This window comes from Ochotona princeps, chromosome 14 (assembly GCF_030435755.1).
Source record: "Ochotona princeps isolate mOchPri1 chromosome 14, mOchPri1.hap1, whole genome shotgun sequence".
Taxonomy (NCBI): domain Eukaryota; kingdom Metazoa; phylum Chordata; class Mammalia; order Lagomorpha; family Ochotonidae; genus Ochotona; species Ochotona princeps.
Window position 1 is genome coordinate 62513550 of NC_080845.1, and position 12385 is coordinate 62525934.

Genomic DNA, 12385 nt, shown 5'->3' on the forward strand with positions numbered 1-12385 from the left:
TACACAAGTTTTGATAGTTCAACAATTCTGAAGTACTGCTGATTTCACCACTCCAAACATGAAGAAATTTTCCTAGAATCCACTGGTTGACATAATTTGCCCAAATATTCACTGACAACACTTGCCTAGGGTAGTTGATCAATTTATTCTGTCCTCCGTCCTCTGTTGTGGTACCAGGTGTCCTTTGCAGGCTTTGGTGTACTGCCATGTCCTCCATGTGCACCTGGATATGCTGTCCACTGCTCCATCTGAGCCACTGAGGAGGTCTGGCTCTGACACATGCACTCCACGGTCAGACCCTGGAACCTGTAATTCTCTTCATGGTTGGGTTTCTGAGTCCAGCGATTCAGTTGGGAGGATCTACACAAAAACTTCATCTGAGGTGTTCCCAGACCTGGTTCTTGTGTGTGCTTGCCAACACAGGGTCTGGCACAGTCTGTAGTTGCAGTTGCTGGGTCAGTTGTCTCCAGCCCTGTCTTCTTCCTCTTTTTCTTTCTTTTTTTTTCAAGATTTATTTATTTTTTATTGCAAAGTCAGATGTACAGAGAGGAGGATCTTCTGTCCGATGATTCACTCCCCAACTGACCGCAACGGCCAGTGCTGAGCTAATCCAAAGCCAGGCACCAGGAGCCTCTTCCCGATCTCCCACGTGGATGCAGGATCCTAAAGTTTTGGGCTATCCTCGACTGCTTTCTCGGGTCACAAGCAGGGAGCTGGAAGGGAAGCGAGGCCACCAGGATTAGAACCGACACCCACAGGGGATCCCTGTGTGTTCAAGGCAAGGATTTTAGCTGCTAGGCCATTGTGCCAGGCCTTCCAATCCTGTCTTTTATGTAAACCAGTGAGTGTTGGAGCCCAACGTGGTCTGCGCAACGCACACTCAGCCCTCATGTAAACCAGTGGGAGCTACAGCCTAGTTGGAGTGACCCACAATAACTTGCACCAGGCCCACCCACTGTCCTGGTTCCCATGCTTGCCAGTACGTGCAGCAGACTGGTCGTGTCTATTCCACATCCCATTCAGCTCTCATACATGTCAGTAGGCGTTACAGCCCAGTTCAACCCAACCAGAGCCACTATCCAGTCCACACATGTGCCAGTGAGTGCCACTCTGTAGCCACCCCTGCCCCAGTCTTGGTTTTTGTGCTCTCCAGTGTGAGTGATAACCCAAGAGGGAGGTGCCCACTATATCCCAACTGGGCTCACTCCCACTCCCAAATCTTGCACTCTCCAAGTGGTTCTGCAGTTTAACTTAACAGAATTTGCCCCCCCCCCCATTGCCAGCCTCTGTCAGCTGATGCTTTGGCAAAGCCGAACCAACCCACACCCTCACTGCCTTGTGTATGCACCAGTAGAAACAGTCAACCCAGCCTGGCTTTTCCCTGATCCAGCTCACATGCAGGTCAAAAGGTGTTGTGGCCCTGCCAGCTCTCATCCCAACTCTCATGCTCTCCAATGTGGGGAGACCCAGTGGGGAGTGGTGGTCCAGCAAGGGAGCTCCACGCAGTCCCGCTGCCATGGTAACCCCCTCCCCACTGGGTCTTATGTGTGCTGGTTGGGCACTGCAGTCCAGGCAAGCATGGTCCACCTCATCTTGGTATTTGCCAGTGGGTGCCGTAGCCTGGCCAGGCCCAGCCCACCCCCAATTCCAGTTCATGCTGGTTGGGGCTATAGCCTAGCCCAACCTAGCCAACCCCCAGTCCTGGCCCTCATGTGGACTGACTTGTGTTGCATCCTGATTCAGCCTGCCCCTTATTCCATTCTGGTGATCAAATTCATCAGCAGGTGATATGAACTGGCCCAGCCTAGTACGCCCCTGACTTAAGCCAAATGTATGGCTGTGGGTACCATTCCCTGGCCTGATCTAGGCTGTTCCCTATCGTGGTTCTTGCACTCACCTGCAGGGACTGTGTCCTGACAGGAGTTTCCTAAGCTCCTCCATCATAATCTCTCCCAATGCCGGATCTCACACCCACTGGTGGGTCCATGGGTCAGCCCTACTTAGTCCACCTCCTGTCCTAGCAGGAACAGTAGCATTTCATGACTGGCCTTCAACCATTCCAGTTCTTACTGTTGAGTGTTACAGCCCAGCCACATCTGGTCCATGCCCAGACACAGCTCTCACATGGTTCAGCAGGTGCCAAGACCTAGCCCAGCCCATCCTATACCTACCCTGGTCCTCCAGAGCACCAGTGGGTGCTATAGCTCAATCTGACACACCCCAGACCCAGTCCACACTTGAGCCAGGGACACTGCAGCCGAGTCCAAACGAGACAGCAGCCCCCATTCCAGCCCTTGCACTCACTGAGTGGGAACCACAAACCAGCCCGGGCATCTCCTTACCTCCCCAACCAGGCCTGTTCTAAGCCTCAGATCTCTCATTTTGCCAGTGGTTGCTGTGACTCAGCTTGGCATAGTCCCTCACCTGTATTGGCCTTTGTCTTTGGATGCTATAGCCTGGCCTGACCTGGCCTGCCCCCAGTCCCAACTCTCACTGGCCGGTGCTGGGACCTGGCCCTACTCAGTCTGCTCCCATCCCTGGCTCATGGAAACTGGCAGGTGTGACAGCCTATCCCAGCATGACCTGCATTCCAGCCTGGCCAGTGAGCTAAGGCTTGCTTGGCCCTACCCAGTCCACCCCCTTCCAAAACCAACCCACACACTTGCCAACAGATAGAGCTACCTTGCCTAGCTTGCCCAACACCCAGGTCTGGACCATATGTTCACCAGTGGGAGTTATGGCCCCGTAGGGGAGTTTCCCAGGTTCTCCCACTCAGCCCACTTCCAGACCCAGATCTCACATGTGCCAGCAGGTGCTAGACCCTTGCCCGACATATCCTGCCCCTCCATTTTGGCCTTTGTATGAGCTGGTAAATGTTGCAGCTCGGCCCACACCCTGTTTTAGGATGCACATGTGGGTGCTGCAACCTGGACCTGCCCAGCCTATTCTTGACCCAATACCCATGAGTGTTGGTTGGTTCCATGATCACACCTAGTTCAGCCCCATCACATCTCAACTTTTAAGCTAACCAGCAGGACTCGTATTTCCACAGGGTTTGGCCCACTTATCCCCACACAGAATGTATCCCCAGACCTGGTTCTCTCTAGTGTTGGTTAGTGTCATGGCCCTGTCTAATGTGACCTGTCCCCCTGTTCTGACAGTCAGGTACTGATGTCTAGCCCTGCTAAACAGGCCCCCAGCCCTAGCTTTCGTGTGGGCTGGTATGTGGCAATCAGCGATGTTTTGCACTAACAAGCCCATCTCAGAACTCCCATGTGGGATGGTGAATCAGTCTGACCCACACAGATTTTCCATTCTCTCCCCTCCAAACCACCAGGTCTCAGTCCCCTCAGTTACCTGCAAGTATAGTGGCCCTGTCGTTGGGAGTCCCTCAGAATTCATTGCTCACCTACACATCGGCTGCCTTATCCATGGATGTCCCTAGGCAGTAATTCCTCAACACCAAGCCCCAGAGCTCGTCAGTGGGTGGCCAGCAGGCAAAGCCCGGTGCCAGTAGATGCTCTGGCTGCCCTAGCCAAGATGGCGCTGGCTGCTTTTTAAGCATTTGGAGCAGGCTGCACCCGCCGCCCATCAGCCAAATTGGATGATGGAGCAGAGGTTCCCATTTGCATGTCTAGCCCCTATAATGTGTCTTGATGTCTGCTTTTAATTTTAATTGGAGTTCTTTGAGATTCCATTTCTTTCCTCAAATTGAGAGTTTTTCAGCCATTTTTTCCGATAGCCTCTGTCCATTTCTTCTGTCTTTTTGAGATCCCCTTATGCACATATTTATGTATTTTTTTTTAAAGATTTCTTTATTTTTATTTAGAAAATCAGATATACAGAGAGGAGGAGAGAGAGAGAGGAAGATCTTCCATCTGTTGGTTCACTCCCCAAGTGGCCACAACGGCCAGAGCTGAGCCAATTAGAACCTAGGAGCCAGGAGCTTCTTCTGGGTCTCCCACGCAGGTGCAGGGTCCCAAGGCTTTGGGCCATCTTCGACTGCTTTCCCAGGCCACAAGCAGGGAGCTGGATGAGAAGCAGGGCCACCAGGATTAGAACCGGTGCCCATATGGGATCCCGGCGCGTTCAAGGCGAGGACTTTAGCAGCTACACTATCACGCTGGGCCCCATATTTATGTATTTGATGATGTCCTGTAAGTCCTCCTAGGTCTGTTTGCTTTTTTCCTCCTCCTCTTGTTTTTCTTCCTCTGACTGTATTATTTCAAATGACCTTTCTTCAAATTCTGTTTCTTACTTCTCTCTACTATTGAATTGCCCTGTGCTTTTCTTTCTTTTTTTTTTTTTTAAAGATTTATTCATTTTATTAAAAAGTCAAATACACAGAGAGGAAGAGAGACAGAGAGTAAGATCTTCCATCCGATGTTTCACTCCCCAAGTGACCGCAACGGGCCGGTGCTGCGCTGATCCGATGCTGGGAACCTGGAACCTCTTCCAGGTCTCCCACACGGGTGCAGGGTCCCAAGGCTTTGGGCCGTCCTGGACTGCTTTCCCAGGCCACAAGCAGGGAGCTGGATGGGAAGTGGAGCTTCCGGGATTAAAACCGGCACCCATATGGGATCCGGGGGCGTTCAAGGTGAGGACTTTAGCCGCTAGGCCATGCCGCCGGGCCCAGCCCTGTGCTTTTCATATCCATTGTGGTTTTTTTGTAGTCTGTCTCTTTTTTAGTGTTGTCATTTTATCATACATAATTTTCTGAGTTTGTCTACTTTTTTAGCTCATTGATCATCTTTTTGTAGGTATTTAGATTTTTTCTCAAGCAGGTTTTAATTGTGTTGCTTTAGGCTCACTTTTGAGGGTTTTGTTTTGTTCCTTGTATTGAATCATGTTTCCCTCTTTGTCTTTATAATTTTGTATTGTTTTCTTGGATTTGTGCATGTTGGGGCGGGGGTGGGGGTGGAGGGAATCACTTCTTCCCGACTTTGCATACCGGCTTCAGGCAGGGGAGGAGCTCCAGTTAGCCCACAGGGAGAGGTAGGACCTCTCAGCCCCTCTTTGTTCCCGTGTCCTCTTGGTTCCAGCCTACAGAACAGAAGCTCTTATGTGCTGCTACACTCTATTATCAGTGAATTCCAGGTTCTGCTGTCAATGCCATTAGCACTTTAGGCAGGAGAAAGAGAAAGAAGTCGATTCCTTGGACAGCCCTCTGACAATATGCTGTTGGACGTGTAGTTCACTCTTGTGCTCCTGCCCTGATGGTGCAGTCCTGTTATGGGAGGTTTCCTTCAGGATACTGTGCTGTGATAAGAAGGAGATGAACATGATCTGATGTATACCCTAGGGTTTGTATGTTGAAACATAATCATCATCGTGACAGTATTAATAGGTGGGACTTGGAGCCAGTACAGCAGCAAGATAGGATACTCCTCTGCCCACAAGCGCTGGCAACCCATATGGACACCAGTTTGAGTCCTGGCTGCTCCACATCCAATCCAGCAGTCTGCTTATGGCCTGGGAGAGTAGTGGAGGACAGCTGACATCCTTGGGTCCATGGGACTCCGTTCCAGCTGTTCTGGCCATTTGGGGAGTAACCAGGAAAGATCTCTCATTTTTTTTTTCTGTAAATCTGCCTTTCAAATAAAAACAAATACACCTTAAAAAATAAGGTTGGCTTCTTAGGAGATGATGAGCTCATGAGGATGGAGTTCTCAAGGATGAGATTTAGAGCCCTTAGAAGAGGGAGTGAGGGAGTCCATGGATGTATTCCCTTGTGCTCGTTTGCTTTCTACCACGTAAAGACAAGGCTTTCCTCCTCATCTGTCCTTCCGTCCTCTCCATCACATGAGGGCATTGCACTGTGACTGCCAATTTGGAAACAGACGCCAAACCAGCAGATGTCTTGATTTTCCACATCTGCTGTCCAGAGCCATGAGAAGTAAATTGATGTTGTTTGTAAATGATCTAGTCTCAGACATTAACAGCAGCACAAGTGGACCCAGACAGGGTACCAGACACCGCCAGTTTCCTTCACCTGTCACTGGAGTCCTTTCTTGGTTTCAAAGTCATGGTGCTTTAACTTCTCACCTGTTTGTTGTTGTTGTTGTTTGTTTGTTTGTTTTTGTTTTTTTTCTAGACCTCTCACAGAGTTATTTCCAGCCTATATGTCATTCACCCCATGTCTTTGTGAGGGAGGGAGGGCCTGCAGTTTTTTATCTCACTGACTTGCTGATGTCACTTTGTGACATATATTTTGTATATTTGGTTTTTAAATTGCTCTTCATTTGAGAAATAGTGAATAAACCATCTTCTGGCTCATTCTCTAAATGTTCTCAGCGGCCCCCGGTAGGGGCCAAAATAAGATCCCCTGTGGGGAAGCAATGCCCCATTTATATCATCACCCTTTTTCCCAGAGTCTGCAGGAACCAGAGCCAGGTATTAAACCCAGGCCTTCTGCTGTTACACGTGGGTCTCTTAGCTGCCAGGCCAAGCAGCAGTGTTGAAAGCTGCTGTGTAGGAAAAGCACTGGAAGGGTAGAGTCATCTTGGGGAATCGATAAAAACTGTCTGTGGCGCTTTTCCTACCCCTGCCTGTGTACGTCTGAGCATCACAGTTGTTGTCACAGTCCAAGTGGCCTCCCCTAACACTCCCCCGCTCCTGGTCATCCTGGCACACAGTGGGCAGCCTTGGTGGGCACTGCCTCCCCCAGGCTCATCTCCTCCAAGTGAACTTCCATTTCCCTGCAGTGCTCCAACCCCCAGAAGCTGCTCCACATTGCACAGGAGCTCCTGCAAACCGAGGAGACCTATGTGAGGCGGCTGCACCTACTGGACCAGGTAATCTGCATGGCTCCAGGGCCACCTTTAGCTACTCAGAGTTCAGTGCAAATTTTCAAAGACAAACTCCTCTTCTCTTAGCACCGGTTGGGCCTTAAATGGGGGTTATGAAAGACTTAAATGCTGACATTCAAGACAATGACATCAGGATCTGAGACATATTTTTGGCCTTCAGTGCTTCTGGTCCTGGGGAAGAGGTTTTGTTCTGTCACATTTGGGACATTTCTTGCCGACCTCTGAGTGTGCTGACTTCTAGATGGTGTTCTGCGTAGGTGTGACAGTGAGTGCTGTCTGCTGGGCAGCTCGGTGCTTCTGAGGCAGGAAACAAAGCATCAGTGCATGGCAGGGTTTGACGGAGTGGACACTGCAGTTTGCATGTCACAAGCCTGAGAAGGCCATCTGGACCCTCCTTTCCATACAGGGAACCTGAGGGAAAGATGCTACATCCCTTCCTCAGGGCTGGACCCTGCCTAGGCCTCAGTCAGGCCGGCCTTAATAAGACCATGAGATTGTCCTAACCATTTTGATGAAAAATTGTGTTGATGACCCAGAGTGGTGGCAGCCCCCTCCCACAAACACCCCCTTGCCCCCATAGCAGGTGCCCAGGTGAGACAGTGTCCATGCTGTGGTACCATCATTGGCCATCACAGACATCTCTTTGCCCAGGTTTTCTGCACCAGACTGATGGAAGCAGGCATCCCCCCGGAGGTCACCACGGGCATCTTCTCCAACATCTCCTCCATCTACTGCTTCCATGGGCAATTCCTGCTGCCTGAGCTGCGGGCCCGGATCTCAGAAGAATGGTGAGGTGCATTCTGGGAGGGCTCTGAGTCTAGGATTTGCATGCTTCAGAGCCAGGCAGACGACTGGGGGAGGCTCATGATGGCTTGGGCACCTCCCTTCCCTGCATAATCCTGAATCCATTTCTGATTCACTCCTCTCTGGGTGGAAACATGACCAGGCACTCAGTGTCCCTAAGCCTTAGCTTCTGAGGAAGCAGATGACATGGAACAAGGGAGTTCTCATGCCCCGCTCAGGGCTCTGTGGGATTGAAAGAGGTCTGACATCTGCAAACACCAAGCAGTGAACCGTGCTGGTTGGTTATGTCTCCTCCTGACACATACTCCACCTCTGACTTTTATTTATTAGTATTTTTTAATTTATTTATTTTGATTACAAAGTCAGATATACAGAGAGGAGGAGAGAGAGAGAGGAAGATCTTCCATCCGATGATTCACTCCCCAACTGGATGCAACGATCAGTGCTGTGCCGATCCGGAGCCAGGAGCCAGGAACTTCCTCCAGGTCTCCCACATGGGTGCAGCGTCCCAAGGCTCTGGGCTATCCTTGACTGTTTTCCCAGGCCACAAGCAGGGAGCTGGATGGGAACTGGAGCTGCCGGGACTAGAACCAGTGCCCATATAGGATCCCGCTACGTTCAAGGCGAGGACTTTAGCCACGAGGCCACGCCGCTGGGCCCCACCTCTGACTTTTTTTTTTAAAGATTTATTTATTTTTATTACAAAGTCAGATATACAGAGAGGAGAGACAGAGAGGAGGATCTTTCATCCGATGATTCACTCCCCAAGCTGCCGCAACGGCTGGTGCTGCGCCGATCCGAAGCCGGGAACCAGGAATCTCTTCCAGGTCTCCGACACGGGTGCAGTGTCCCAATGCATTGGGCCGTCCTCAACTGCTTTCCCAGGCCACAAGCAGGGAGCTGGATGGGAAGTGGAGCTGTTGGGAATATAATCGGCGCCCATATGGGATCCAGGGGCTTTCAAGACGAGGACTTTAGCTGCTACGCTAGGCCACGCCTCCGGGCTCCCCCCACCTCTGACTTTTAAAAGGAGAGATTTTTTTTTCCTGTAAAAAATAGGCCTTGTGCCTCGCCTACTGTCCTTACACTTGGTTCCTTTGTTCCTCTGCTGTTCTAGTCCATTCTTTGCAAGGCAGCATGTGGCCAAAGTCACAGTTAACGAATGCCCCCACAGTGGTCTCTAGCCCCAGTTCTCACCACATGTTCCTGCCACTCTGTGGTGCTGGGAGTTAGGGCTCCTGCTGTCCCTTGGCTCGCCTACCTGCCCCATGTGTCCTCGATGCCTGTTCTCCAAGTTGCAGCCCTGAGACCATAGGGATCACTCAGGGTGGGAGCGAGTCACTTTGTCAGCAGAGCAGGTCACATAGTGTCCCCCCGGGTAGTCAGAACTGGGCGCAAACTGCTAGCCAACAAAGTGCATGACCCAGCAGAAGAGACAGGCTTCCTCTTTTAGGCCCCTGCTCCCTTCCTGACTGTAGCACAGGAGTCCTGCCACCTGCCCACCCTCCTTGGTGGGTGGCCTCCAACTCAAACCCACATGATCCCTTCCCAGAGGCTGTGCACAGACAGCTTTATGTCTGAGGCTTCCGTCTTTGTTTTCATGATTAGAATAGATCCCCTGTGAAGAGTTCTGAGGTCAAGGACGGTTACGCATTTTTCTGCTTCTTGAAGTGTGTTTGCAGTCCTGTCTGAAGTAGTGTGAGCTTTCATTTTCAGGACTCTTGAGTGCTGCTGCCCCAAGGGCTTTGCCAATGTTGAATAGATGTGTTTCCTGCAAGCTTGGCTCACTTAAAAGAAGTAAAATAGTATTTTGTGGATCCTCTCTATTGACGGTAGCCCATTATTTGTGCCATCATGGTACAAGTCATGGCTCTTGGCTTGGGCCCTGGTTTACAGCCTCAGTGTCAGGTGCTTCTTAGGCAGCCTCTCCATTAACCTCCTAGCAATATGTAGTCTGCTACCGTACTTTGTATAAGGGAGGAAGTGAAGGCATGGAGAGGCAGGCTAGTTTACCTGCTACCACACAGCCCTGGGAGGTGGGCCGTGGCCTTGGCCCCTCAACAGCTCCCCTGTGAAGTTCATGTCCACTGCCCTCAGGCCCCGGCACACCTGGGCTGTTGGTCTGATGAGCTCATTCCTCCGTGAAGGAACACAAACCCCCGGCTGGGGGACATCCTGCAGAAGCTGGCCCCATTCCTGAAGATGTACGGTGAATACGTCAAGAACTTCGACAGGGCGATGGCCCTGGTAAGCACGTGGACCCAGCGCTCACAGCCATTTAAGGACGTCGTGCACAGCATCCAGGTAAGGTGGCTATGGCAGCAACTAGGGCCTTCTCAGGTGCAGGGACCAGGGGTATTTTCATAAAGCCCTAATTTTTATTCATGGTTAGAAACACAAAGAGGGAAAGAGCTCTTATGTACTGGTTTACTCCCTGTTGCTTCCCTCTTGGTCTACATCAGCAGAAAGCTGGGATGGGCATCAAGCCCGGGCATTTGGATAAGGGGTACAGATGTCTTAACCTCTAAGCCAAGCCATCCTCTCTCTCTAAAAAATGTTTGAAACTCCGAAACTAAGAAAGGACATTATTGAAATTTTGGATCAGAGAAAATTATGGGAGGAGTCCTTAGGTTCGACTGGTACCAGTCCTGGCAGTGCTCCCCAAGACAAACCAACCTTTGCGTTTTATGGATGGGGAGAGAGTGATGCCCAGAAGGGAGCCATCTTCCTGCCATCTGCCCAGTCCCATGCTGAGTGTCCTAGACCTGCACGCAGGAAGGCCTCGCTGACGGGCTCCCCCGTCCCCTCCTTGTGGACTCACAGTGGCAGGAATCTGCACAGGAATGCCCAGTGGCTTCTAGGCATAAGGACGCACGTGGGTCTGAGTCCTGTAGAGAGAACTGGGCAAAGTGCTGCCGGACTTCCTAGCACATTTGCTCACACGGGTGAACATGAATGGGGGAAAAACACTCTCGAGGGAGGAGGAAGTTTGGTCCCGGCCTTGTTTTCTCCGACAAGAATGTGTGCTCATAGAATAGGATGAGCTGTGGGGCTAGGGCTGGCCCTCCTGGGGCTCTTCCAGCCTCTGAGCCTCAGCCTCCTCAACTGTGAAGCATGGTTCTTATCCGCAGGGGTGGTCAGCTTGAGGCAGGCTGTGCTGGCCATGCGTGCGTCATCAGGTGACCCTGCTGTCCCTTGTCCTCACAGAAGCAGGAGGTGTGTGGGAACCTGACACTGCAGCATCACATGCTGGAGCCCGTGCAGAGGGTCCCCCGCTACGCACTGCTGCTCAAGGACTATCTGAAGAGGCTCCCAGCAGATGCACCGGACAGGAAGGATGCAGAGAGTGAGCACAGTGGCCCCTGGGGCCCCGGGGGAGGGATAGAGACACCTGCTGGGATCCCTGGGGATGGAGCTGGGGCAAGAGAGGTAAGATGTAGAGATGGGGAGGGAGAAAGGAAGAGACTCACAGACAGAGATGAGGAACAGAGATCCGGAGAGATGGAAAGAGAAGTGTCCCAACAACCCAGGATGCGGCTTGGTGTCTTCAAAGGAGGTGTGGTCCCAGGGAAGATCTTATCAGACACTGGCCTATCCTGTGAGGATGAGAGAACCATTCCCTCTTGAAGGACAGTGACCTTGGGGCAGCCAAGGGAAAGCACAGCGCAGGGATCTGTGTAGGAGAGTAGCAGGTCCCACCTGGTGTTGACCCCAGCAGCCCCACCCGCATAGCCCTCTTCCTCTGATCAGGCCTTAGGCCTCAAGCCAAGGGGCAAAACTGAGACACCTCCCACCAGGGCAGCTCACTAGGGCCCTGAGTCGCCCTGAGAGGAAGAAGTGCAAGTCTCTCTGCAGCCCAGGCTGATTGTGACTGTGTCCCCCCCTGCAGGATCACTGGAACTTATCTCCACGGCTGCGGACCACTCCAATGCTGCCATCCGCAAAGTGGTGAGCATGCACCCCCGAGGGGCAGGAAGCCCAGGGAACAAGGGCAGGTAGCTGGGCCTGGGAGCACCTCTGCCACAGGACCCGAGGGGTTCCCATGCATGAGCACCCTCGCTCACCCTTCGCTGGTGCGGCCAGGCCCCTGACCCTCAGCAAGGGAGCGCTGCATCCCTCAGTTTCCATGCTTTTTTGTTATTATTATTTATTTTTATTAGAAAGTCAGATATACAGAGAGGGAGGAGAGACAGAAAGGAAGATCTTCCGTCCGATGGTTCACTCCCCAAGCGGCCGCAATGGCCAGAGCTGAGCCAATCCGAAGCCAGGAGCCCAGAGCCTCTTCTAGGTCTCCCACGCGAGTGCAGGGCCCCAAGACTTTGGGCCGTCCTCGACTGCTTTCCCAGACCACAAGCAGGGAGCTAGCTGGGTGGGAAGCAGGGCTGCCAGAATTGGAACCAGTGCACCTTGCACAGTGCGTGCAAGATAAGGACTTTAACCACTAGGCTATGACACCAGGCTCTTAGTTTCTGCCTTTGAGCAGTGGAAGCACCAACAGACCCTCTGTCATCCTTGAACTTGTTGTGGGGTTTGAAGGAATCTGCATGCTGTGCTCAGAATACCTGGCACAGTAATCTCTTGGTGGCGGTGTCATTCACTCATTTGTTCTTGAAGCCAGGTTGGTTCTTTATGCACTGGCTCTGTGTGTCTTTGGGGTCCTCTAGTAGATATAAGGCGCATGCTCAACCTCTCCATTGCACTACCCGATGCCTCCACTCCCAGCTATTCAGTGTGCCAGCGGCACACCCCACCACCACCAACACACAGCAGTG

The 12385-nt window shown here is 51.9% G+C and overlaps 1 protein-coding gene across 2 annotated transcripts in view; it reads left to right on the forward strand.

Moving 5' to 3' along the window:
• FGD3 (FYVE, RhoGEF and PH domain containing 3) overlaps nt 1-12385 on the forward strand; it is a 43604-nt gene that overhangs the window by 13755 nt on the left and 17464 nt on the right. For both annotated transcript variants that reach the window (XM_004598829.2, XM_058672948.1), the window contains exons 2-6: nt 6705-6794; nt 7461-7597; nt 9761-9917; nt 10821-10959; nt 11503-11561. In XM_004598829.2, the coding sequence (XP_004598886.2) occupies nt 6705-6794; nt 7461-7597; nt 9761-9917; nt 10821-10959; nt 11503-11561 (582 nt within the window). The remainder of the gene's footprint in view (nt 1-6704; nt 6795-7460; nt 7598-9760; nt 9918-10820; nt 10960-11502; nt 11562-12385) is intronic.